General features: G+C 55.9%; 2 protein-coding genes across 3 annotated transcripts in view; both read left to right on the forward strand.

Moving 5' to 3' along the window:
* Window positions 1-11,322, forward strand: part of LOC121275075 (disco-interacting protein 2 homolog B-like) — a 97,922-nt gene extending 86,600 nt beyond the window's left edge. Inside the window, exons 21-22 of the mRNA XM_041182479.1 lie at window positions 2,336-2,584; window positions 10,881-11,322. Of these exons, the coding sequence (XP_041038413.1) occupies window positions 2,336-2,584; window positions 10,881-10,884 (253 nt within the window). The 3' untranslated portion in view covers window positions 10,885-11,322. The remainder of the gene's footprint in view (window positions 1-2,335; window positions 2,585-10,880) is intronic.
* A 2,036-nt stretch (window positions 11,323-13,358) lies between these two features.
* LOC121275073 (cyclic AMP-dependent transcription factor ATF-1-like) overlaps window positions 13,359-23,875 on the forward strand; it is a 103,461-nt gene continuing 92,944 nt past the window's right edge. Inside the window, exon 1 of one of the 2 annotated variants that reach the window (XM_041182473.1) lies at window positions 13,359-13,499. The gene's annotated coding sequence lies outside the window, so the exon portion shown is untranslated. Of the gene's footprint in view, window positions 13,500-16,618; window positions 16,718-23,875 lie in introns of those variants that run through there. The other variant, XM_041182474.1, reaches the window with a different exon arrangement.

Raw genomic sequence — 23,875 nt, forward strand, 5'->3', positions numbered from 1 at the left:
TGTCTCCCTCTCCCTCCGTGTGTCTCTCTCTCCCTCCGTGTGTCCTCCTCTCCCTCCGTGTGTCTCCCTCTCCCTCCGTGTGTCTCCCTCTCCCTCCGTGTGTCTCCCTCTCCCTCCGTGTGTCTCCCTCTCCCTCCGTGTGTCTCCCTCTCCCTCCGTGTGTCTCCCTCTCCCTCCGTGTGTCTCCCTCTCCCTCCGTGTGTCTCCCTCTCCCTCCGTGTGTCTCCCTCTCCCTCCGTGTGTCTCTCTCTCTCCCTCCCCATCTCTCCCCCCCACACCCTGTCTTTGCCTGTGTTGCTCTGTGTCTGTCTCTCACTCTCTCCATATCACAAAAAGGATGTAGAGCCACTGGAGAAGGTGCAAAAGAGACTTACAGGGACAATACCAGAACTGAGAGGTCATAACTATCAGGAAAGGCTGTGTGGGACTCGCTCCCGCGGGGAGAATGTGGGACTCGCTCCCGGTGGGGGGGAGAATGTGGGACTCGCTCCCGCGGGGAGAATGTGGGACTGGCTCCCGCGGGGGAGAATGTGGGACTCGCTCCCGCGGGGAGAATGTGGGACTCGCTCCCGGTGGGGGGGAGAATGTGGGACTCGCTCCCGCGGGGAGAATGTGGGACTGGCTCCCGCGGGGGAGAATGTGGGACTCGCTCCCGTGGGGGGAGAATGTGGGACTCGCTCCCGCGGGGGGAGAATGTGGGACTCGCTCCCGCGGGGGAGAAGGTGGGACTCGCTCCCGCGGGGGGAGAATGTGGGACTCGCTCCCGCGGGGGGAGAATGTGGGACTCGCTCCCGCGGGGGAGAATGTGGGACTGGCTCCCGCGGGGGGAGAATGTGGGACTCGCTCCCGCGGGGGGAGAATGTGGGACTCGCTCCGGCGGGGGGAGAATGTGGGACTCGCTCCCGCGGGGGAGAATGTAGGACTCGCTCCCGCGGGGGAGAATGTGGGACTCGCTCCCACGGGGGAGAATGTGGGACTCGCTCCCGCGGGGGGAGAATGTGGGACTCGCTCCCGCGGGGGGAGAATGTGGGACTCGCTCCCGCGGGGGAGAATGTGGGACTCGCTCCCGCGGGGAGAATGTGGGACTCGCTCCCGCGGGGAGAATGTGGGACTGGCTCCCGCGGGGGGAGAATGTGGGACTCGCTCCCGCGGGGGAGAATGTGGGACTCGCTCCCGTGGGGGGAGAATGTGGGACTCGCTCCCGCGGGGGGAGAATGTGGGACTGGCTCCCGCGGGGAGAATGTGAGACTCGCTCCCGCGGGGGAGAATGTGGGACTCGCTCCCGCGGGGAGAATGTGGGACTCGCTCCCGCGGGGGAGAATGTGGGACTCGCTCCCGCGGGGGGAGAATATGGGACTCGCTCCCGCGGGGGGAGAATGTGGGACTCGCTCCCGCGGGGGGAGAATGTGGGACTCGCTCCCGCGGGGGGAGAAGGTGGGACTCGCTCTTGCGGGGGAGAATGTGGGACTCGCTCCCGCGGGGGAGAATGTGGGACTCGCTCCTGCGGGGGGAGAATGTGGGACTCGCTCCTGCGGGGGGAGAATGTGGGACTCGCTCCCGCGGGGGGAGAATGTGGGACTCGCTCCCGCGGGGGGAGAATGTGGGACTCGCTCCCGCGGGGGGAGAATGTGGGACTCGCTCCCGCGGGGGAGAATGTGGGACTCGCTCCCGCGGGGGAGAATGTGGGACTCGCTCCCGCGGGGAGAATGTGGGACTGGCTCCCGCGGGGGGAGAATGTGGGACTCGCTCCCGCGGGGGAGAATGTGGGACTCGCTCCCGTGGGGGGAGAATGTGGGACTCGCTCCCGCGGGGGAGAATGTGGGACTGGCTCCCGCGGGGAGAATGTGGGACTCGCTCCCGCGGGGGAGAATGTGGGACTCGCTCCCGCGGGGAGAATGTGGGACTCGCTCCCGCGGGGGAGAATGTGGGACTCGCTCCCGCGGGGGGAGAATATGGGACTCGCTCCCGCGGGGGGAGAATGTGGGACTCGCTCCCGCGGGGGGAGAATGTGGGACTCGCTCCCGCGGGGGGAGAAGGTGGGACTCGCTCTTGCGGGGGCGAATGTGGGACTCGCTCCCGCGGGGGAGAATGTGGGACTCGCTCCTGCGGGGGGAGAATGTGGGACTTGCTCCTGCGGGGGGAGAATGTGGGACTCGCTCCCGCGGGGGGAGAATGTGGGACTCGCTCCCGCGGGGGGAGAAGGTGGGAATCGCTCCTGCGGGGGAGAATGTGGGACTCGCTCCCGCGGGGGGAGAAGGTGGGACGGGTGGTGAATGCGGTGATTAATTGCGAACACTCTCTCCCTCCCTCTCTCTGTGTGTGTGTGTGTGTGTAGTGCGGTGTTCAGCTGGACCAACCTGCTGGTGGTGGTGGTGGAGCTGAGCAGCTGCGAGCAGGAGGCCCTGGATCTGGTGCCGCTGGTGACCGGCGTGGTCTTGGAGGAGCACTACCTGATCGTGGGGGTGGTGGTGGTGGTGGACCCCGGCGTGGTACCCGTCAACTCCCGGGGCGAGAAGCAGCGCATGCACCTGAGGGACAGCTTCCTGGCCGACCAGCTCGACCCCATCTACGTGGCGTACAACATGTGAGGGAGGGGAGGGGGCTGGAGCCTCTTCGTTTCTAACAGAGCGGGAGGGAGGGATGGGTGGGGGGGGAGTCCGAAAGCAGAGTGGTTTTTTTTTTTTTATTACCTACGTTAACGCTAGTTGGGGGCTGTGGGGGTGGGTGGGTTGGGGAGGGGGATTGTACAGTCTTGGGGAAAACTGACCTATTTAACACCAGGATTAACGTCAGTGGTTAATCGGCGCGGCTGTGAAGTTTGTGTGGGGGGGGCGGGGGTGGTGGGGTGTGGAGGGAGAGAGAGGGGAGGACGAGATCGGAATGGGGGATCTGCCCCCCCCACCCCCGGGACGTGCGCTGGGGAGGAACCGTTCCCTGGACCTGAGGTCCGAGCCCTGCACCGGGAGTCCCTGTCCGCGGACTGACCGCTCTCGCCTGCTGGAAGGGACGTCTCCGTCGCCTGGTCCTACCCGTGCCCCCCCCCCCTTGAGGGTAACTAACCCCCGAATTAACCTCGAACCACGTAGCATAAACCCTGATTCATACATTTCAACTGACATAACAGTGAATAAAGCTTCTCCTCCCTCCCTCACACAGACTGACAGTAACACTCGCTCCCACTCGTGTACACACACAACATAAACACTCACTCCCACTCGTGTACACACACACACACACACCAATACTCACTCTCACACACGAACACTCACTCCCACTCGTATACACACACACCAACACTCACTCTCACACGCACACGGTAACACTCACTCCCACTCGTGTACACACACACACCAATACTCACTCTCTCACACACACACACTCACTCCCACTCGTGTACACACACACACCAATACTCACTCTCACACACACACACACACTCACTCCCACTCGTATACACACACACACCAACACTCACTCTCACACGCACACAGTAACACTCACTCCCACTCGTGTACACACACACACACACACCAACACTCACTCTCACACGCACACAGTAACACTCACTCCCACTCGTGTACACACACAACATAAACACTCACTCCCACTCGTGTACACACACAACATAAACACTCACTCTCACTCGTGTACACACACACACCAAAACTCACTCTCACACGCACACAGTAACACTCACTCCCACTCGTGTACACACACAACATAAACACTCACTCTCACTCGTGTACACACACACACCAATACTCACTCTCTCACACACACACACTCACTCCCACTCGTGTACACACACACACCAATACTCACTCTCACACACACACACACACTCACTCCCACTCGTATACACACACACACCAACACTCACTCTCACACGCACACAGTAACACTCACTCCCACTCGTGTACACACACACACACACACCAACACTCACTCTCACACGCACACAGTAACACTCACTCCCACTCGTGTACACACACAACATAAACACTCACTCCCACTCGTGTACACACACAACATAAACACTCACTCTCACTCGTGTACACACACACACCAAAACTCACTCTCACACGCACACACTCACTCCCACTCGTGTACACACACACACCAATACTCACTCTCACACACACACACTCACTCCCACTCGTGTACACACACACACCAATACTCACTCTCTCACACACACACACACTCACTCCCACTCGTGTACACACACACACACACACCAATACTCACTCTCACACACACACACTCACTCCCACTCGTGTACACACACACACCAATACTCACTCTCACACACACACACTCACTCCCACTCGTGTACACACACACACCAATACTCACTCTCTTACACACACACACACTCACTCCCACTCGTGTACACACACACACACACACCAATACTCACTCTCTCACACACACACACACTCACTCCCACTCGTGTACACACACACACACACACCAATACTCACTCTCTCACACACACACACACGAACACTCACTCCCACTCGTGTACACACACACACACACTCACTCCCACTCGTGTACACACACACACACACACACACACCAATACTCACTCTCTCACACACACACACACTCACTCCCACTCGTGTACACACACACACACACACACACCAATACTCACTCCCACTCGTGTACACACACACACCAATACTCACTCTCTCACACACACACACACACACACACTCACTCCCACTCGTGTACACACACACACACCAATACTCACTCTCACACACACACACACACACTCACTCCCACTCGTGTACACACACACACACACACCAATACTCACTCTCTCACACACACACACACGAACACTCACTCCCACTCGTGTACACACACACACATAAACACTCACTCCCACTTGTGTACACACACACACCAATACTCACTCTCTCACACACACACACACAGTAACACTCACTCCCACTCGTGTACACACACACACCAATACTCATTCTCACACGCACACACAGTAACACTCACTCCCACTCGTGTACACACACACACCAAAACTCACTCTCACACGCACACACAGTAACACTCACTCCCACTCGTGTACACACACACACCAAAACTCACTCTCACACGCACACACACACAAACACTCACTCCCACTTGTGTACACACACACCAATACTCACTCACACATGCTCACACACACACACGCTCGTGCACACACTTGCATACACACACTCGCATACACACGTGCACACACTCGCATACACACGTGCACACACTCGCATACACGCGTGCACGCACTCGCATACACGTGGGCATACACTCGCATACACGCGGCGCGCGCACTCGCATACACGCGGCGCGCGCACTCGCATACACGCGGCGCGCGCACTCGCATACACGCGGCGCGCGCACTCGCATACACGCGGCGCGCGCACTCGCATACACGCGGCGCGCGCACTCGCATACACGCGGCGCGCGCACTCGCATACACACGCGGCGCACACTCGCATACACGCGGCGCACAACTCGCATACACGCGGCGCACACTCGCATACACGCGGCGCACACGCTCGCATACACGCGACGCACACGCTCGCATACACGTGACGCACACCCTCATACACGCGGCGCACACACTCGCATGTGCACACGTGCATGCATACACACACATGCACACACTCATGTGCACACTTGCACACACACACATTTACATACACACACACTCTCATACTCCCATGCACATACACACACACTCACGTGCACACACTCGCATGCACACACACACACACACACACGTGCTCACACACACACACAGGGGGTTTGTGTGGGGAACTGGATCACAACAGGACACAGCCACTCGGGGATGAGCAAGGCTGAGGGAACCCCCTCTCCCCACCACCTTGGCTGTGGAAGGTGATTGCAGAGATCGGTTTAGGGTGGATGAAAAGTCTAGCGGGGCTGTGTTCCCTCCCCGCTGGGGAACGTTAGACTCGCTGGCATGGGGGCAGGGTCAACGAGTGACCGCCCTGAGCCAGGCGCTCCGACAGACGGGGTACTGCCTGGGGTGAAGCATTTCAGTCCTGTGCAGCTCAGCTAGGCGTCTTAAACATCTTTGTGTTCTCTCGCTCGTACCTCCTGGGAACTCCTGAATTCTTCCCAGATCATCTGTCCTATTGGGACTCGACAGCAGCCAACTCCTTTAGGTCTCTCGCTTAGACTGACAGTGTGTGTCTGTGTGTGTCTGTGTGTGTGTGTGTGTGTGTCTGTGTGTGTGTGTGTCTGTGTGTGTGTGTCTGTGTATGTGTGTGTGTGTGTGTGTGTGTGTCTGTGTGTGTGTGTCTGTGTGTGTGTGTCTGTGTGTGTGTCTGTGTGTGTGTGTCTGTGTATGTGTGTGTGTCTGTGTGTGTGTCTGTGTGTGTGTCTGTGTGTGTGTGTGTCTGTGTGTGTGTGTCTGTGTGTGTGTCTGTGTGTGTGTGTGTGTGTGTGTGTCTGTGTGTGTGTGTGTGTGTGTGTGTCTGTGTGTGTGTGTGTGTGTGTCTGTGTGTTTGTGTGTCTGTGTGTGTGTGTGTCTGTGTGTGTGTGTCTGTGTATGTGTGTGTGTCTGTGTGTGTGTGTGTGTGTGTGTCTGTGTGTGTGTGTGTGTGTGTCTGTGTGTGTGTGTGTCTGTGTGTGTGTGTCTGTGTATGTGTGTGTGTCTGTGTGTGTGTGTCTGTGTGTGTGTCTGTGTGTGTGTGTGTGTCTGTGTGTGTGTCTGTGTGTGTGTGTGTGTCTCTGCACTGTGTGTGTGTGTGTCTGCGCTGTGTGTGTGTGTGTGTGTCTGTGTGTGTGTGTCTCTGCGCTGTGTGTATCTCTGCGCTGTGTGTGTGTGTCTGCGCTGTGTATGTGTGTCTGCGCTGTGTGTGTGTGTGTCTGCGCTGTGTGTGTGTGTCTGCGCTGTGTGTGTGTGTGTCTGCGCTGTGTGTGTGTGTGTGTGTCTGCGCTGTGTGTGTGTGTGTGTCTGCGCTGTGTGTGTGTGTGTCTGCGCTGTGTGTGTGTGTGTGTCTGCGCTGTGTGTGTGTGTGTGTCTCTGCGCTGTGTGTGTGTGTCTGTGTCTGCGCTGTGTGTGTGTGTGTGTGTGTCTGTGTATGTGTGTGTCTGCGCTGTGTGTGTGTGTGTGTGTCTCTGCGCTGTGTGTGTGTGTCTGCGCTGTGTGTGTGTGTGTGTGTCTCTGCGCTGTGTGTGTGTGTCTCTGCGCTGTGTGTGTGTGTGTGTCTGCGCTGTGTGTGTGTGTGTGTGTCTGCGCTGTGTGTGTGTGTGTCTGCGCTGTGTTTGTGTGTGTCTGCGCTGTGTGTGTGTGTGTGTCTGCGCTGTGTGTGTGTGCGTGTCTGCGCTGTGTGTGTGTGTGTGTGTCTGCGCTGTGTGTGTATCTGCGCTGTGTGTGTGTCTGTGTGTGTGTCTGCACTGTCTGCGTGTGTGTGTCTGCGTATGTCTGCGCTGTGTGTGTGTGTGTCTGCATTGTGTGTGTGTGTGTCTGCGTATGTCTGCGCTGTGTGTGTGTGTGTGTCTGCGCTGTGTGTGTGTGTCTGCGCTGTCTCTGTGTGTGTGTGTGTGTGTGTGTGTCTGCACTGTGTGTGTGTCTGCGCTGTGTGTGTCTGTCTGCGCTGTCTGTGTGTGTGTGTGTCTGCGTATGTTTGCGCTGTGTGTGTGTGTGTCTGTGCTGTGTGTGTCTCTACAGTGTGTCTCTGCGCTGTGTGTGCGCGTGTATGTGTGTCTACGCTGTGTGTGTCTCTATCTGTGCTGTGCGCGCGCGCGTGTATGTGTGTGTCTGTGCGCTGTGTCCCTCTCTATGCTGTGTGTCGCTGTGCTGTGTCTCTGCATGTGTGTGTCTACGCTGTGTGTGTCTCTCTCTAAGCTGTGTGCGCGCACGTGTGTATGTGTGTGTCTCTACGCTGTGTCTCTCTCTACACTGTGTGTCTCTGCGTGTATGTGTGTGTCTGTGCTGTGTGTGTCTCTACGCTGTGTCTCTGTGCTGTGTGTCTCTGCGTGTATGTGTGTCTGTGCTGTGTGTGTCTCTACACTGTGTCTCTGTGCTGTGTTTCTCTACGCTGTGTGTCTCTGTGCTGTGTGTCTCTGCGCTGTGTCTCTGTGTGTATGTGTGTCTGTGGTGTGTGTCTCTACGCTGTGTCTCTGTGCTGTGTGTCTCTACGCTGTGTGTCTCTACGCTGTGTGTCTCTACGCTGTGTGTCTCTGCGTGTATGTGTGTCTGTGCTGTGTGTGTCTCTGTGCTGTGTGTGTCTCTGTGCCGTGTGTCTCCGGGCTGTGTGTCTCCGGGCTGTGTGTCTCCGGGCTGTGTGTCTCCGGGCTGTGTGTCTCCGGGCTGTGTGTCTCCGGGCTGTGTGTCTCCGGGCTGTGTGTCTCCGGGCTGTGTGTCTCCGGGCTGTGTGTCTCCGGGCTGTGTGTCTCCGGGCTGTGTGTCTCCGGGCTGTGTGTCTCCGGGCTGTGTGTCTCCGGGCTGTGTGTCTCCGGGCTGTGTGTCTCCGGGCTGTGTGTCTCCGGGCTGTGTGTCTCCGGGCTGTGTGTCTCCGGGCTGTGTGTCTCCGGGCTGTGTGTCTCCGTGCTGTGTGTCTCTACGCTGTGTGTCTCTACGCTGTGTGTCTCTACGCTGTGTGTCTCTGCATGTATGTGTGTCTGTGCTGTGTGTGTGTCTCTACGCTGTGTGTCTCTACGCTGTGTGTCTCTACGCTGTGTGTCTCTACGCTGTGTGTCTCTGGGCTGTGTGTCTCTGGGCTGTGTGTCTCTGGGCTGTGTGTCTCTGGGCTGTGTGTCTCTGCGTGTATGTGTGTGTCTGTGCTGTGTGTGCCTCTGCGGTGTGTCTCTGCGTGTATGTGTGTGTCTGTGCTGTGTGTGTGTCTCTATGCTGTGTGTCTCTGTGCTGTGTGTCTCTGCGTGTATGTGTGTGTCTCTACGCTGTGTGTCTCTACGCTGTCTGTCTCTGCGTGTATGTGTGTCTCCACGCTGTGTGTCTCTGCGGTGTCTCTACGCTGTGTGTCTCTGTGCTGTGTGTCTCTGCGTGTGTGTGTCTCTACGCTGTGTGTCTCTACGCTGTGTGTCTCTACGCTGTGTGTCTCTACGCTGTGTGTCTCTGTGCTGTGTGTCTCTGTGTGTATGTATGTGTGTCTGTGCTGTGTGTGTGTCTCTACGCTGTGTGTCTCTACGCTGTGTGTCTCTGGGCTGTGTGTCTCTGGGCTGTGTGTCTCTGTGTGTATGTGTGTGTCTGTGCTATGTGTGTCTCTACGCTGTGTCTCTCTCTCTCTACGCTGTGTGTCTCTGTGCTGTGTCTCTGTGCTGTGTGTGTCTCTCTGTGCTGTGTGTCTCTGTGCTGTGTGTCTCTGCATGTATGTGTGTCTCTACGCTGTGTGTGTCTCTACGCTGTGTGTCTCTACGCTGTGTGTCTCTACGCTGTGTGTCTCTACGCTGTGTGTCTCTACGCTGTGTGTCTCTGGGCTGTGTGTCTCTGCGTGTATGTGTGTCTCTGCGTGTATGTGTGTGCTGTGTGTCTCTGCGTGTATGTGTCTCTGCGTGTATGTGTCTGTGCTGTGTGTCTCTGCGTGTATGTGTGTCTCTGCGTGTATGTGTGTCTGTGCTGTGTGTCTCTGTGCTGTGTCTGTGTGTATGTGTGTCTGTGCTGTGTGTGTGTCTCTGCGTGTATGTGTGTCTGTGCTGTGTGTGTGTCTCTACGCTGTGTGTCTCTACGCTGTGTGTCTCTGTGTGTATGTGTGTCTGTGCTGTGTGTGTGTCTGGGCTGTGTGTCTCTACGCTGTGTGTCTCTACGCTGTGTGTCTCTACGCTGTGTGTCTCTACGCTGTGTGTCTCTACGCTGTGTGTCTCTGGGCTGTGTGTCTCTGGGCTGTGTGTCTCTGTGTGTATGTGTGTCTGTGCTGTGTGTGTCTCTACGCTGTGTGTCTCTACGCTGTGTGTCTCTGGGCTGTGTGTCTCTGTGTGTGTGTGTGTCTGTGCTGTGTGTGTGTCTGGGCTGTGTGTCTCTACGCTGTGTGTCTCTACGCTGTGTGTCTCTGGGCTGTGTGTCTCTGTGTGTGTGTGTGTCTGTGCTGTGTGTGTGTCTGGGCTGTGTGTGTGTCTGGGCTGTGTGTCTCTACGCTGTGTGTCTCTACGCTGTGTGTCTCTGGGCTGTGTGTCTCTGTGTGTATGTGTGTCTGTGCTGTGTGTGTGTCTGGGCTGTGTGTCTCTACGCTGTGTCTCTCTGGGCTGTGTGTCTCTGTGTGTATGTGTGTCTGTGCTGTGTGTGTGTCTGGGCTGTGTGTCTCTACGCTGTGTGTCTCTACGCTGTGTGTCTCTGGGCTGTGTGTCTCTGGGCTGTGTGTCTCTGGGCTGTGTGTCTCTGGGCTGTGTGTCTCTTGGCTGTGTGTCTCTGTGCTGTGTGTCTCTGTGTGTATGTGTGTCTCTACGCTGTGTGCGCCTCTGCGTGTACGTGTGTGTCTGTGCTGTGCGCGTGTGCCCTCGCGTGCCCACCGAGGTGGGGGTCTGACCCCGAGCACGGGTGCGCCAGCTCCTCCCCGCCGCGGGGAGTGACCCGCAAGTCCCTGTCCGTCTCTTTGCTTCAGTCTAGCCGCTGCTGCCTGTGTAACGGTCCTGTCAACAGCGAGCGGGGTGGGGTTTGGTGGTCGGTTGGGGTGGGGGGGGGGGGGTGGAGAAGAGTGTCGGGCAATGTGTATATGTATATAATATATATATAAATTACATAATATCTACATATACAGTGACTGAAAACACAGGGAGGGGTGGGGTGGGGGGGGGGGTTTGGTATAATTTTAATCTTACATGTATAATACATGTAACAATCACTGATCCGTAAGCTCGTCTATTGTCTGTTTATTGGACAGTTAGGGACTGTGGATAATCCAACGCCTGAAATTCAGGATGGGCGGGCTGGTGTAAATATGAAGATTCCGGACCACCGTGAGCGTTCACGGCCAGTTCCCCGCTCTGCGGCCCGGGGGGGGGGTGGTCTCGTCTCGCCGACTGACCGGCGCCGTCGTTTGACCGTCTCGTCGCGACCTCCGACGTCCCGGACCCGGCTCGAGGCGGTCGTCTGGCCCCTTTCCGGAGCGACCGGCTTGACCGCGGGCGGTGGGGGGGGGCTTGTTCTCTGGCGGTGCTGCGTCGAAATGTCCGGCTGGTTTTCAAATCCTTCCGCTCGGTCCTCGTTGTAGCCGTCCTTGTTGACGTTCTTTGTCCTCGATTTTTTTTTTTGTACATTTGTGATAATTGCTGTGTTTTATACCTCGACGGCCGAAAATAATTAAAGGCATTTATTTTTGCTCCCCCCCGGCCCAACCCGGCTGTTTCTCTGCACTTGGCTTTCCGATCGTCTCGCTCGGTGAGGTGCCTGTCGTTTCCTGCCCCTTAAAACCCCCACCCCCCCCACCCCCCCCCCCCCGAAAAAAAAACACAGCAGCCGGCCCTGGAAGGGCCGAGTCCTGCGAACGGCGGGGCACGATCCCGCGACCAGGTCGCCTCGTAATCTTCACGTCTTGCCGTTGGGTTGAGGCGGTCGGAGATTGGCGAGGAGGGGAGGCCCGGCCGAGATGGAGGGTGGGTTGGTGGGGGGGGGGGGGGGGGGGGGGGGGAGGGCGCGGTCCACAGCGGCGGCCATCTTGGTGGTCTTTTCCCTTGGCCGTTCTTCGCGGTTCCTCGAGTCTTGGCCTTTTCGTCGCCGATGCAGCGTCAAAACTTATTTCCGTTGACGCGGGGGGGGGTGGGGGGGTTTGAACCCCCTTGGCTTAAACTTTAAACAAAAAAAAGTGGAAATATCCCCTGCCAAACTCTCCCCCCCACCCCCCCCCCAGGTCGTCCCTGGGAAAAGCTGAGGTACTTTGGGTGTGGTTGACCCCCATTTTGTGAATTTGTCGGACGTTTTAACTCCACTTCAGTCGACGACGACGACGACGACGACGCTGCTGGGGTGACGGTTGGAAAAGCGCGGGAACGGCCTCCCTCCTGCGGGTGACGGTTGGAAAAGCGCGGGAACGGCCTCCCTCCTGCGGGTGACGGTTGGAAAAGCGCAGGGACGGGACCGCCCCGCCCCGCCCCCTCGCGCTGCAGCGGCTCCGACCAATTGTGAGGTGGGGGGGGAGGGGGGGAGGGGAGGAGGGGCGGGGGAAAAGCATCCCGGGTTCCCGACCAATGGGAGAAGGCACCTCCCTTCGCGATTCCAACCAATGGGAGAAGACAGCCCCCCTCTCTTTCCCCCCCCCCCCTCTCGGGGAGATGACCAATGGGAGAATGTACCTCCCCCGCGGTTCCAACCAATGGGAGAAGACAGCCCCTTTCTCGGGGAGATGACCAATGGGAGAAGGTACCTCCCCCGCGGTTCCAACCAATGGGAGAAGACAGCCGCCTGGATACGACCAATGGGAGACGCCAACCCCCCCCCCCCCACGGCCTTGACCAATAAGAGAAGACTCCCCTCGTGATCCGCATGCAATGGGAAGTGACTCCACCCCGGCTCTGACCAATGGGAGACGGGCTCCCCTTTCAAGGCACCAACCAATAGGGGAAGGCAACCTCCAGGAAGCTGACCAATGGGAGCGGAGAGGGAGGAGGAGGGTGGAGCTTGCGCTCGCCCACCAATGGCAAAAGGCGCTTTTGTCGTCGGTGAATTCTCGGCCAATGAAAAAAGCCGGGGCAAGCCCAGCAACCAATGGGAGGAGACCCTGCCTGGCCTCCGAACAATGAGACAAGACACTCGCAAAAGTGGGGGTGGGGGGAAAGGAGGCCCGACCAATGGGAGAAGACGCCCTCGGGAAATCTGACCAATAGGAGCGGAGCAGGGCGGGGCGAGGCGGGTGGCGGAGGGAGGGGGGGGGGGGAGGGAGGGGGGGGGGGTGGGTGGGGTTCCGCCCGTCGCAGACCAATGGCAAAAGCGCTTAAATCCTGCCATTGTCAAGCGGACCAATGGGAAGAGCTGGGGTTTGGTGGGGGGGGTGGGGGGGGGGGTGGGGGGGGGGGGGGGGCGAGGAGGCCCGACCAATGGGAGAAGACGCCCTCGGGAAATCTGACCAATACGAGCGGAGCAGGGCGGGGCGAAGCGGGTGGCGGAGAGTGGGGGGGGTGGGGTTTGGGGTTCCGCCTGTCGCAGACCAATGGCAAAAGCGCTCGAGCCCGGCCATTGTCGCGCGGACCAATGGGAAGAGCCGGAGTTGGGTGGCCGGGGGTGGGGTTTAGCATCCTGGCCAATGGGAGTGCGGCGGGGGCCGGGGCGGGGACGGATCACGTGGGGACGGCGAGACCGTTGGGACGGTTGGATTTTGAATTTTTGAACGTTTTTTTTTTTTGCCGCCGGGCTCGTTTTTTTTAAAATTTATTTTACATAAAATATACATTTTTATTTTGTTGATTGTTTTAATTTCCTCTTCATTTCCCCCCCCCACCCCGGGGGGAGGGGGAACCGAACCCCTGGATCCCGAGGCTTCTCCACCTCCCGGGGTCCATCATCCCAGGTAAATAAATCAATAATAATAATAATAATAATAATAAAGGAAAATGTCCACCACGGGTGGGATTTGTGTGGTCAAGCAAGGCTGCTTTGGGGGTGGGGGATGGGGAGAAAGGGGATCTTGACCCCTGACCTCTGACCCCTGATTAGGGGAAGGGGGTTGAGTTGACCTCTAACCTTCCCCCCTCCCCCCCCCCTCACTTACCCATGATTCCTCCTCCCCCCCCCCCCCCCCCCCCCCCCCCCCCACCAACCCAAGGAAAACCCCTGACCTTTGGATGGCGAGGGCGACGGATTGACCCCTGACCCTTCTCCCCTGTGCCCCCACCCCCTCACTTACCCATGATCCCCCCCCCCCTCCCTCACTTACCCATGATTCCCCCCTCCCCCCCCCCAACCCAAGGAAAACCCCTGACCTTTGGATGGCGAGGGCGACGGGTTGACCCCTGACCCTTCTCCCCTGTGCCCCCACCCCCTCACTTACCCATGATCCCCCCCCCTCCCTCACTTACCCATGATTCCCCCCTCCCCCCCCCCAACCCAAGGAAAACCCCTGACCTTTGGATGGCGAGGGCGACGGGTTGACCCCTGACCCTTCTCCCCTGTGGCCCCCCCCCTCACTTACCCATGATCCCCCCCCCTCACTTACCCATGATTCCCCCCCAACCCAAGGAAAACCCCTGACCTTTGGATGGCGAGGGCGACGGGTTGACCCCTGACCCTTCTCCCCTGTGCCCCCCCCCTCACTTACCCATGATCCCCCCCCTCACTTACCCATGAACCCCCCCCCTTTCCCCCTTCCCCCCCACTCCACCAAAGGAAAACCCCTGACCTTTGGATGGCGAGGGCGACGGGTTGACCCCTGACCCTTCTCCCCTGTGCCGCCCTCCCCCAAATTAGGGGTTTGTTGGCTGGGTGGGTAGGTGGGGGAAGGGGGGAGGATGGATGGTGTTGGCCCTTAGATGGGGGAGGGTTGATTTCCGCCCACCCCACCCCATCCTACCCTACCCACCGGCTGACCCATTTCCCCCTTTAAATGGCGGTAGGTTGACCACCTGACCCACCCATTCGCTTCCCCCCCCCCCCCCCACCCCCACATCCCCATTACCCCCTCAATGGGAAGGGCTTCACTGCCTGACCCATCCCCCATAACCTCCTCAACGGGTCAAGGTTGACCCCTGATCCATTTCCCCACTGCTCCTTGGATTGGGGAAGGATGAACCGTACCCCACCCACCCATCCCCCATTCCCCCCCCCCCTCCCCTCCCATCCGCATTACCCCCTCAATGGGAAGGGGTTCACTGCCTGACCCATAGCCTCCTCTATGGGTCAAGGTTGACACCTGATCCATTTCCTCGTTGCTCCTTGGATTGGGGAAGGATGAACCGCCCTCCTCACCCATCCCCCCCTTTCCCCCTCACCCATCCCCCATTTCGCCCTCAATGGAAAAGGGGTTGACTCTGCTGACCCATCCCCCATCACCGCCCTCAATGGGAAGAGGTTCACTGCTGACCCCATCCCTCATCGCCCCCTCAATGGGAAGCGATTCACCACCTGACCCATCGTCCCTTGCATTGGGGAGACGTGACCCTCCCCCACCCATCTCCCCATTGCCGCCTGGATGAGGTAGGGTTAAGTCCCTCCCCTCACCACCCCAGCCCATGCCTGTTTTGCCCCTCTCCAAATCAGGGGTTGTCCCTCATTGCCCCCTAGTTGGAGGAGGGATAAGCTCCTGACCTACCCCGATTGCCCCACACCACCACCGCCCCCCCTCCCCTCCCCTCTGGAGACTCTTACCGCTCAGCCACCCCACCCCCACTCTCCCCCTCCCATTGAGGTGTTTAGGATAACCCCTGACTCCCCTCCCCCACATCCCCCTCCCACTCCCTATCAACAGCCTGCAGCCTGATCCCAAATACGTGGACGAGGGGCCAAGGGGGAGAGAGTACGGGGGAGGAGGGGGAAGAGCGCGCGAGTTGAGGGCGAGCACGGGGAGGGGGTATATTATTGGGTAATTGACATTCAAGAGGAACAGGAAGCTCGGTAAAGGTGGAGGGCACTGCTCATCAAGGATAGCATTGGTACAATAGCTTGAGATGACCTTGGTTCAGGGGATCAGAGGATGTAGAATCGGTTTGGTTGGAGATGCGGAATAGCTGCGGAAAGAAGTCACCGTTGGGAGAGGTCTACATGCCCGCTCACCTAAAGTATGTTGGAGGACAAAGTACACAGGAAGAAATATTGGATGCGTGTGACAGAGGGAGGAATTTATCCTCCAGTGAAACTGGAAAGACCAGGTTGGCAGTAGTAGCCCGGATGAGGAGTTCATAGAATGCTTTCGAGATGGTTTCTCAGAGCAGCACGTTCTGGAACCAACCAGAGAGCAGGTTATATTCGATGTGGCATTGGGTAATGCGACAGGATTAATTAATGACCGCAATGAGTGAAGGCACCCCCAGGTAACGGCGACCACAATACGATGAATTTTACATCCAGCTTGAAAGAGAGAAGAGTGGGTTTAAGACTAGTATCTTAAACTTAAATAAGGGCAACTACGTGGGGATGCTTGCTGAAGTGAACTGGAGTACGAGGCTTGGGGATAGATCAGTGGAGAAGCAGTGGCAGACATTGAAGGGCATATTTCAGACTATTCGGCATAAGTACATTCCTGCTATGAAGAAAAGTTCTAAGGGGAGGACCCACCATCCGTGGTTGAATGAAGAATTTAGGGAGAGCATCAAACACAAGGAGAAAGCATATAACTGCGCAAAGATGAGGGGCAGGTCAGACAATTGGTCAGAATATAAAGAAGGGCAGAGAATGACTAAAAGGTTAATCAGGAGGAAGAAATTAGAGTATGAGGGGAAGCGACCTAGCATAGTAAAAATGGATAGCAAGAGTTTCTACGGGTATTTGTAAAAGGAAAGAGTAAGTAAAGTGAGCGTTGGTCCACTAGAGAGTGGGAATGGGGGCGTCAATAGTGGATAATAAGGAAATGGCAGATGAAATGAACAAATATTTTGCTTCTCTCTTCAACGCAGAGGATACAAAAATTATTCTCGTACTAGCTGTAAATCAGGAAGTGGAAGGGAGAGGGGAACTTGGTGAAATTACAGTCACTGGGGAAGCGATACTGAGCAAACTGATGGAGCTGGGGGCTGACAGTCTCCGGGTCCTGAAAGGATCTACATCCCGGGGGCCTCAAAAGAGGTGGCTAATGAGGTAGTCGACGCGCTGGTGCGAATTTTCCAAAATTCCCTAGATTCTGGAAACTTTCCATCAGACCGGAAAGGAGCCAATACAACCTGAAGGGAGGGAGGCAGGAGACTACAGGCCAGTTCACTTGACGTCTGTCGTGGGGAAGTTATTAAAATCGATCGTTACGGAGGTTATAGCCGGGCACTTAGAAGAGCTCAAGGCAGTTGGGGAGAGTCAGCATGGTTTTGTGAGAGGGAAATCATGCGCAACCAATTTTATTGGAGTTTTTCGAAGGAGTAACAGGCGCTGTGGATAAAGGGGAGCCTGTAGACGTGCTGTACTTGGATTTCCAGAAGGTACTTGATAAAGTGCCACATCGAAGGTTATAGTGGAAAATAAAAGCTCATGGTGTAGGGGGGTAACATATTAGCACGGATAAGGGATCGGCTGGCTGTCAGGAAGCAGAGAGTAGGCATAAATGGGTCTTTTTCTGATTGGCAGGATGTGACGAGTGGAGTCCCACAGGGGGTCTGTGCTGGGACCTCAACTTGTTACAATTTACATCAACGACTTAGATGAGGGGAGCGAAGGCCCAGTAGCTAAATTTGCGGACGAGACAAAGATAGGTAGGTGCGTATGTTGTGAAGAAGACATAAGGAGGCTGCAGACAGGTATCGACAGGTCGAGTGAGTGGGCAAAGAATCTGGCCGATGGAGTATAACGTGGGGAAATGTGAAGTTGTTCACTTTGGCGGGAGGAACGAGAAAGCAGAGTATTACTTAGACGGAGAGCGACTGCATAATTCCGAGGTGCGGAGGGATCTGGGCATTCGAGTGCACGAGTCACAAAGAGTTGGTACGCAGCTGCAGCGAGTGATTGAGAAGGTGAATAGAATGTTATCCTCCATTTCCAGAGAGGTTGTCTTATGAGGAAGGATCGGACAGACTGGGCTCGTTCCCACTGGAGCTTAGAAGGGTGGGGGTGGGGATTGGGTTGAAGTTTACAAGTCCCTGAACGAACTGGACAAGGTGGACGTGGAAAGGACATTTCCTGTTGTGGGTGAGACCAGAAGGAGGGGGGGAGGGAGAGTGTATATATTGTGGGAAAGTTTGTTGGGTAGGGGTTGCAGTGTATATTTTGTGGGAGAGAGAGAGGGGGTTGGGGGTGCGGTGTATATATTGTGGAAAAGTTTGTTGGGTAGGGGTTGCGGTGTATATTTTGTGGGAGAGAGAGAGAGAGAGAGGGGGTTGGGGGTGCGGTGTATATATTGTGGGAGAGTTTGTTGGGTAGGTGGTGCGGTGTATATATTATGGGCAAGTTTGTTGGGTAGGGGTTGCGGTGTATATATTGCGGGAGAGAGCACAGGGTTGGGTGTGCGGTGTATATATTGCTGGAGAGAGAGAGGGGGGGTTTGGGGTGCGGTGTATATATTGTGGGAGAGAGCGCAGGGTTGGGTGTGCGGTGTACATATTGTGGGAGGGTTTGTTGGGTAGGGGTTGCGGTGTATATATTGTGGGAGAGAGTGTGGGGTTGGGTGTGCGGTGTATATATTGTGGGAGAGAGTGCAGGGTTGGGTGTGCGGTGTATATATTGCGGGAGAGAGCGCAGGGTTGGGTGTGTGGTGTATATATTGTGGGAGAGAGCGCAGGGTTGGGTGTGCGGTGTATATATTGCTGGAGAGAGAGAGGGGGTTGGGGGTGCGGTGTATATATTGCTGGAGAGAGAGAGGGGGTTGGGGGTGCAGTGTATACATTGTGGGAGAGTTTGTTGGGTAGGGGTTGCAGTGTATATATTGTGGGAGTGATCGTTTGGTTGGGGGTGTGGTGTATATATTGTGGCAGAGAGCGCGTGGTTGGGGGTGCGGTGTATAGTGGGAGTGATCATTTGGTTGGGGGTGCGGTGTATATATTGTGAGAATGATCGTTTGGTTGGGGGTGCGGTGTATATATTGTGAGAATGATCGTTTGGTTGGGGGTGCGGTGTATATATTGTGGGAGTGATCGTTTGGTTGGGGGTGCGGTGTAGATATTGTGAGAATGATCGTTTGGTTGGGGGTGCGGTGTATATATTGAGAATGATCGTTTGGTTGGGGGTGCGGTGTATATATTGTGAGAATGATCGTTTGGTTGGGGGTGCGGTGTATATATTGTGGGAGTGATCGTTTGGTTGGGGGTGCGGTGTAGATATTGTGAGAATGATCGTTTGGTTGGGGGTGTGGTGTATATATTGTGGGAGTGATCGTTTGGTTGGGGGTGTGGTGTATATATTGTGGGAGTGATCGTTTGGTTGGGGGTGCAGTGTATATATTGTGTGAGAGAGCGAGGGGTTGGGGGTGTGGTGTATATATTGTGGGAGAGAGTGTGGGGTTGGGGGTGCAGTGTATATATTGTGTGAGAGAGCGAGGGGTTGGGGGTGTGGTGTATATATTGCGGGAGAGAGTGTAGGGTTGGTGGTGCGGTGTAAATATTGTGGGAGAGAGCCTGGGGTTGGGGTGCGGTGTATATATTGTGCAAGAGATCAAGGGGTTGGGTGTGCAGTGTATATAATGCAGGAGAGAGTGTGGGGTTGGGTGTGCGGTGTATATATTGTGGGAGAGAGCGTGTGGTTGGGGTTGCAGTGTATATATTATGGGAGAGAGCGTGCGGTTGGGGGTGCGGTGTATATATTGTGGGAGAGAGTGCCGGGTTGAGGTTGCAGTGTATATATTGTGGGAGAGAGCGCAGGGTTGGATGTGCGGTGTATATATTGTGGGAGAGTTTGTTGGGTAGGGGTTGCGGTGTATATATTGTGGGAGAGAGTGTGGGGTTGGGTGTGCGGTGTATATATTGCAGGAGAGAGCGTGCAGTTGGGGGTGCGGTGTATATATTGTGGGAGAGAGCGTGCGGTTGGGGTTGCGGTGTATATAGTGTGAGAGAGCGTAGGGTTGGGGGTGCGGTGTATATATTGTGGGAGAGAGCGCAGGGTTGGGGGTGCGGTGTATATATTGTGGGAGCGAGCGCAGGGTTGGGTGTGCGGTGTATATATTGCGGGAGAGAGCGCAGGGTTGGGTGTGCGGTGTATATATTGTGGGAGAGAGCGTAGGGTTGGGGGTGTGGTGTATATATTGCAGGAGAGAGTGCAGAGTTTGGTGTGCGGTGTATATATTGTGGGAGTTTGTTGGGTAGGGGTTGCGGTGTATATATTGTGGGAGAGAGTGTGGGGTTGGGTGTGCGGTGTATATATTGCAGGAGAGAGCGTGCAGTTGGGGGTGCGGTGTATATATTGTGGGAGGGAGCGTGCGGTTGGGGTTGCGGTGTATATAGTGTGAGAGAGCGTAGGGTTGGGGGTGCGGTGTATATATTGTGGGAGAGAGCGCAGGGTTGGGTGTGCAGTGTATATATTGTGGGAGTGTTTGTTGGGTAGGGGTTGCGGTGTATATATTGTGGGAGAGAGCGAAGGGTTGGGTGTGCGGTGTATATATTGCGGGAGAGAGCGCAGGGTTGGGTGTGCGGTGTATATATTGTGAGAGGGAGCGCATGGTGGGTGTGCGGTGTATACATTGCGGGAGAGAGCGCAGGGTTGGGTGTGCGGTGTATATATTGTGAGAGGGAGCGCATGGTGGGTGTGCGGTGTATACATTGCAGGAGAGAGCGCAGGGTTGGATGTGCGGTGTATGTATTGTGGGAGAGTTTGTTGGGTAGCGGTTGCGGTGTATATATTGTGGGAGAGAGCGCAGGGTTGGGTGTGCGGTGTATATATTGCTGGAGAGAGAGAGAGGGTTGGGGGTGCAGAATATACATTGTGGGAGAGTTTGTTGGCTAGGGGTTGCAGTGTATATATTGCAGGAGAGAGCGTGTGGTTGGGGGTGCGGTGTATATATTGCGGGAGAGAGCGTAGGGTTGGGTGTGCAGTGTATACATTGTGGGAGAGAGCAGGCGGTTGGGGGTGCGGTGTATATATTGTGGGAATGATCGTTTGGTTGGGGGTGCGGTGTATATATTGTGGGAGAGAGTGTGCAGTTGGGGGTGCGGTGTATATATTGTGGGAGAGAGCGTGCGGTTTGGGGTGCGGTGTATATATTACTGGAGAGAGCGTAGGGTTGGGCGTATGGTGTATATATTGTGGGAGAGAGCGCAGGGTTGGGTGTGCGGTGTATATATTGCTGGAGAGAGAGAGGGGGTTGGGGGTGCGGTGTATATATTGCTGGAGAGAGAGAGAGGGGGGGTTTGGGGTGTGGTGTATATATTGTGGGAGAGCGCGTGCGGTTGGTGTTGCGGTGTATATAGTGTGAGAGAACGTAGGGTTGGGTGTGCGGTGTATATATTGCGGGAGAGAGTGTGGGGTTGGGTGTGTGGTGTATATATTGCGGGAAAGAGCGTAGGGTTGGGGGTGCGGTGTATATATTGTGGGAATGATCGTTTGGTTGGAGGGTGCGGTGTATATATTGTGGGAATGATCGTTTGGTTGAGGGGTGAGGTGTATATATTGTGGGAATGATCATTTAGTTGGGGGTGTGGTGTATATGTTGTGGGAGAGAACGTGGGATTGAGGGTGCAGTGTATATATTGCGGTAAAGAACGTGGGGTTGAGGGTGCAGTGTATATATTGCGGGAGAGAGCGTGCGGTTGGGTGTGTGGTGTATATATTGCGGGAGAGAGCGTGTGGTTGGGGGTGCGGTGTATATATTGCGGGAGAGAGCGTGCGGTGTATATATTGTGGGAGTGATCGTTTGGTTGGGGGTGCGGTGTATATATTGCAGGAGAGAATGTGTGGTTGGGGGTGTGGTGTCTATATTGCAGGAGAGAGTGTAGGGATTGGGGTGCGGTGTATATATTGCGGGAGAGCACGGGGTTGAGTGTGCGGTGTATATAATGAAGGAGAGAGTGTGGGATTGGGTGTGCGGTGTATATAATGAAGGAGAGAGTGGGATTGGGTGTGCGGTGTATATAATGAAGGAGAGAGTGTGCGGTTGGGGTTGCGGTGTATATATTGTGAGAGAGCGTAGGGTTGAGGTTGCGGTGTATATATTGTGTGAGAGAGCGTGCGGTTGGGGTTGCGGTGTATATATTGTGAGAGAGCGTAGGGTTGGGGGTGCGGTGTATATATTGTGGGAGAGAGCGTGCGGTTGGGGTTGAGGTGTATATATTGTGAGAGAGCGTAGGGTTGGGGGTGCTGTGTATATATTGTGGGAGAGAGTGCAGGGTTGGGTGTGCGGTGTATATATTGTGGGAGAGTTTGTTTGGTAGGGGTTGAGGTGTATATATTGTGGGAGAGAGTGTGCGGTTGGGGTTGCAGTGTATATTTTGTGGGAGAGAGCGTAGGGTTGGGGGTGCGGTGTATATATTGTGGGAGAGAGCGTGCGGTTTGGGGTGCGGTGTATATATTGCTGGAGAGAGCGCAGGGTTGGGCGTATGGTGTATATATTGTGGGAGAGAGCGTGCGGTTTGGGGTGCGGTGTATATATTGCTGGAGAGAGCGTAGGGTTGGGCGTATGGTGTATATATTGTGGGAGAGAGCGCAGGGTTGGGTGTGCGGTGTATATATTGCTGGAGAGAGAGAGGGGGGGTTTGGGGTGCAGTGTATATATTGTGGGAGAGTGCGCAGGGTTGGGTGTGCGGTGTATATATTGTGGGAGAGTGCGCAGGGTTGGGTGTGCGGTGTATATATTGTGGGAGAGAGCGCAGGGTTGGGTGTGCGGTGTATATATTGTGGGAGAGAGCGCGGGGTTTGGGTGTGCGGTGTATATATTGTGGGAGAGAGCACGGGGTTGGGTGTGTGGTGTATATATTGTGGGAGAGAGCACAGGGTTGGGTGTGCGGTGTATATATTGCGGGAGAGAGCGCCGGGTTGGGTGTGCGGTGTATATATTGTGGGAGAGAACGCAGGGTTGGGTGTGCGGTGTATAAATTGCGGGAGAGAGCGCAGGGTTGGGTGTGCGGTGTATATATTGCTGGAGAGAGAGAGGGGGGGTTTGGAGTGCAGTGTATATATTGTGGGAGAGTGCGCAGGGTTGGGTGTGCGGTGTATATATTGTGGGAGAGTGCGCAGGGTTGGGTGTGCGGTGTATATATTGTGGGAGAGAGCGCAGGGTTGGGTGTGCGGTGTATATATTGTGGGAGAGAGCGCGGGGTTTGGGTGTGCGGTGTATATATTGTGGGAGAGAGCACGGGGTTGGGTGTGTGGTGTATATATTGTGGGAGAGAGCACAGGGTTGGGTGTGCGGTGTATATATTGCGGGAGAGAGCGCCGGGTTGGGTGTGCGGTGTATATATTGTGGGAGAGAACGCAGGGTTGGGTGTGCGGTGTATAAATTGCGGGAGAGAGCGCAGGGTTGGGTGTGCGGTGTATATATTGCTGGAGAGAGAGAGGGGGTTGGGGGTGCAGTGTATACATTGTGGGAGAGTTTGTTGGGTAGGGGTTGCAGTGTATATATTGCAGGAGAGAGCGTGTGGTTGGGGGTGCGGTGTATATATTGCGGGAGAGAGTGTGGGGTTGCAGTTGCGGTGTATATATTGTGGGAGAGAGCGAAGGGTATGGTGTGCGGTGTATACATTGTGGGAGAGAGCATGCGGTTGGGGGTGCAGTGTATATATTGCGGGAGAGAACGTGGGGTTGAGGGTGCGGTGTATATATTGTGGGAGAGTGTGTGGGGTTGAGGGTGCAGTGTATATATTGTGGGAGAGAACGTGGGGTTGAGGGTGCAGTGTATATATTGCAGGAGAGCGGGCGGGGTTGGTGGTGCAGTGTATATATTATGGGAGAGAGCACGGTGTTGGGGGTGCGGTGTATATATTGTGGGAGTGATCGTTTGGTTGGGGGTGCAGTGTATATATTGTGAGAGTGATCGTTTGGTTGGTGGTGCGGTGTATATATTGTGGGAGAGCGTGGGGTTGGGGGTGCGGTGTATATAATGCAGGAGAGAGTGTGGGGTTGGGTGTGCGGTGTATATATTGCAGGAGAGAGTGTGGGGTTGGGTGTGCGGTGTATATATTGCGGGAAAGAGCGTAGGGTTGGGGGAGCAGTGTATATATTGCGGGAGAGAACGCGGTGTTGGGGGTGCAGTGTATATATTGTGGGAGAGAGCGTGCGGTTGGGTGTGCGGTGTATATATTGCGGGAGAGAGCGTGCGGTTGGGAGTGCGGTGTATATATTGTGGGAGAGAGCGTGGGGTTGGGGGTGCGGTGTATATATTGCGGGAGAGAG

Source organism: Carcharodon carcharias (assembly GCF_017639515.1).
Source record: "Carcharodon carcharias isolate sCarCar2 chromosome X unlocalized genomic scaffold, sCarCar2.pri SUPER_X_unloc_1, whole genome shotgun sequence".
Classification (NCBI taxonomy): Eukaryota; Metazoa; Chordata; class Chondrichthyes; order Lamniformes; family Lamnidae; genus Carcharodon; species Carcharodon carcharias.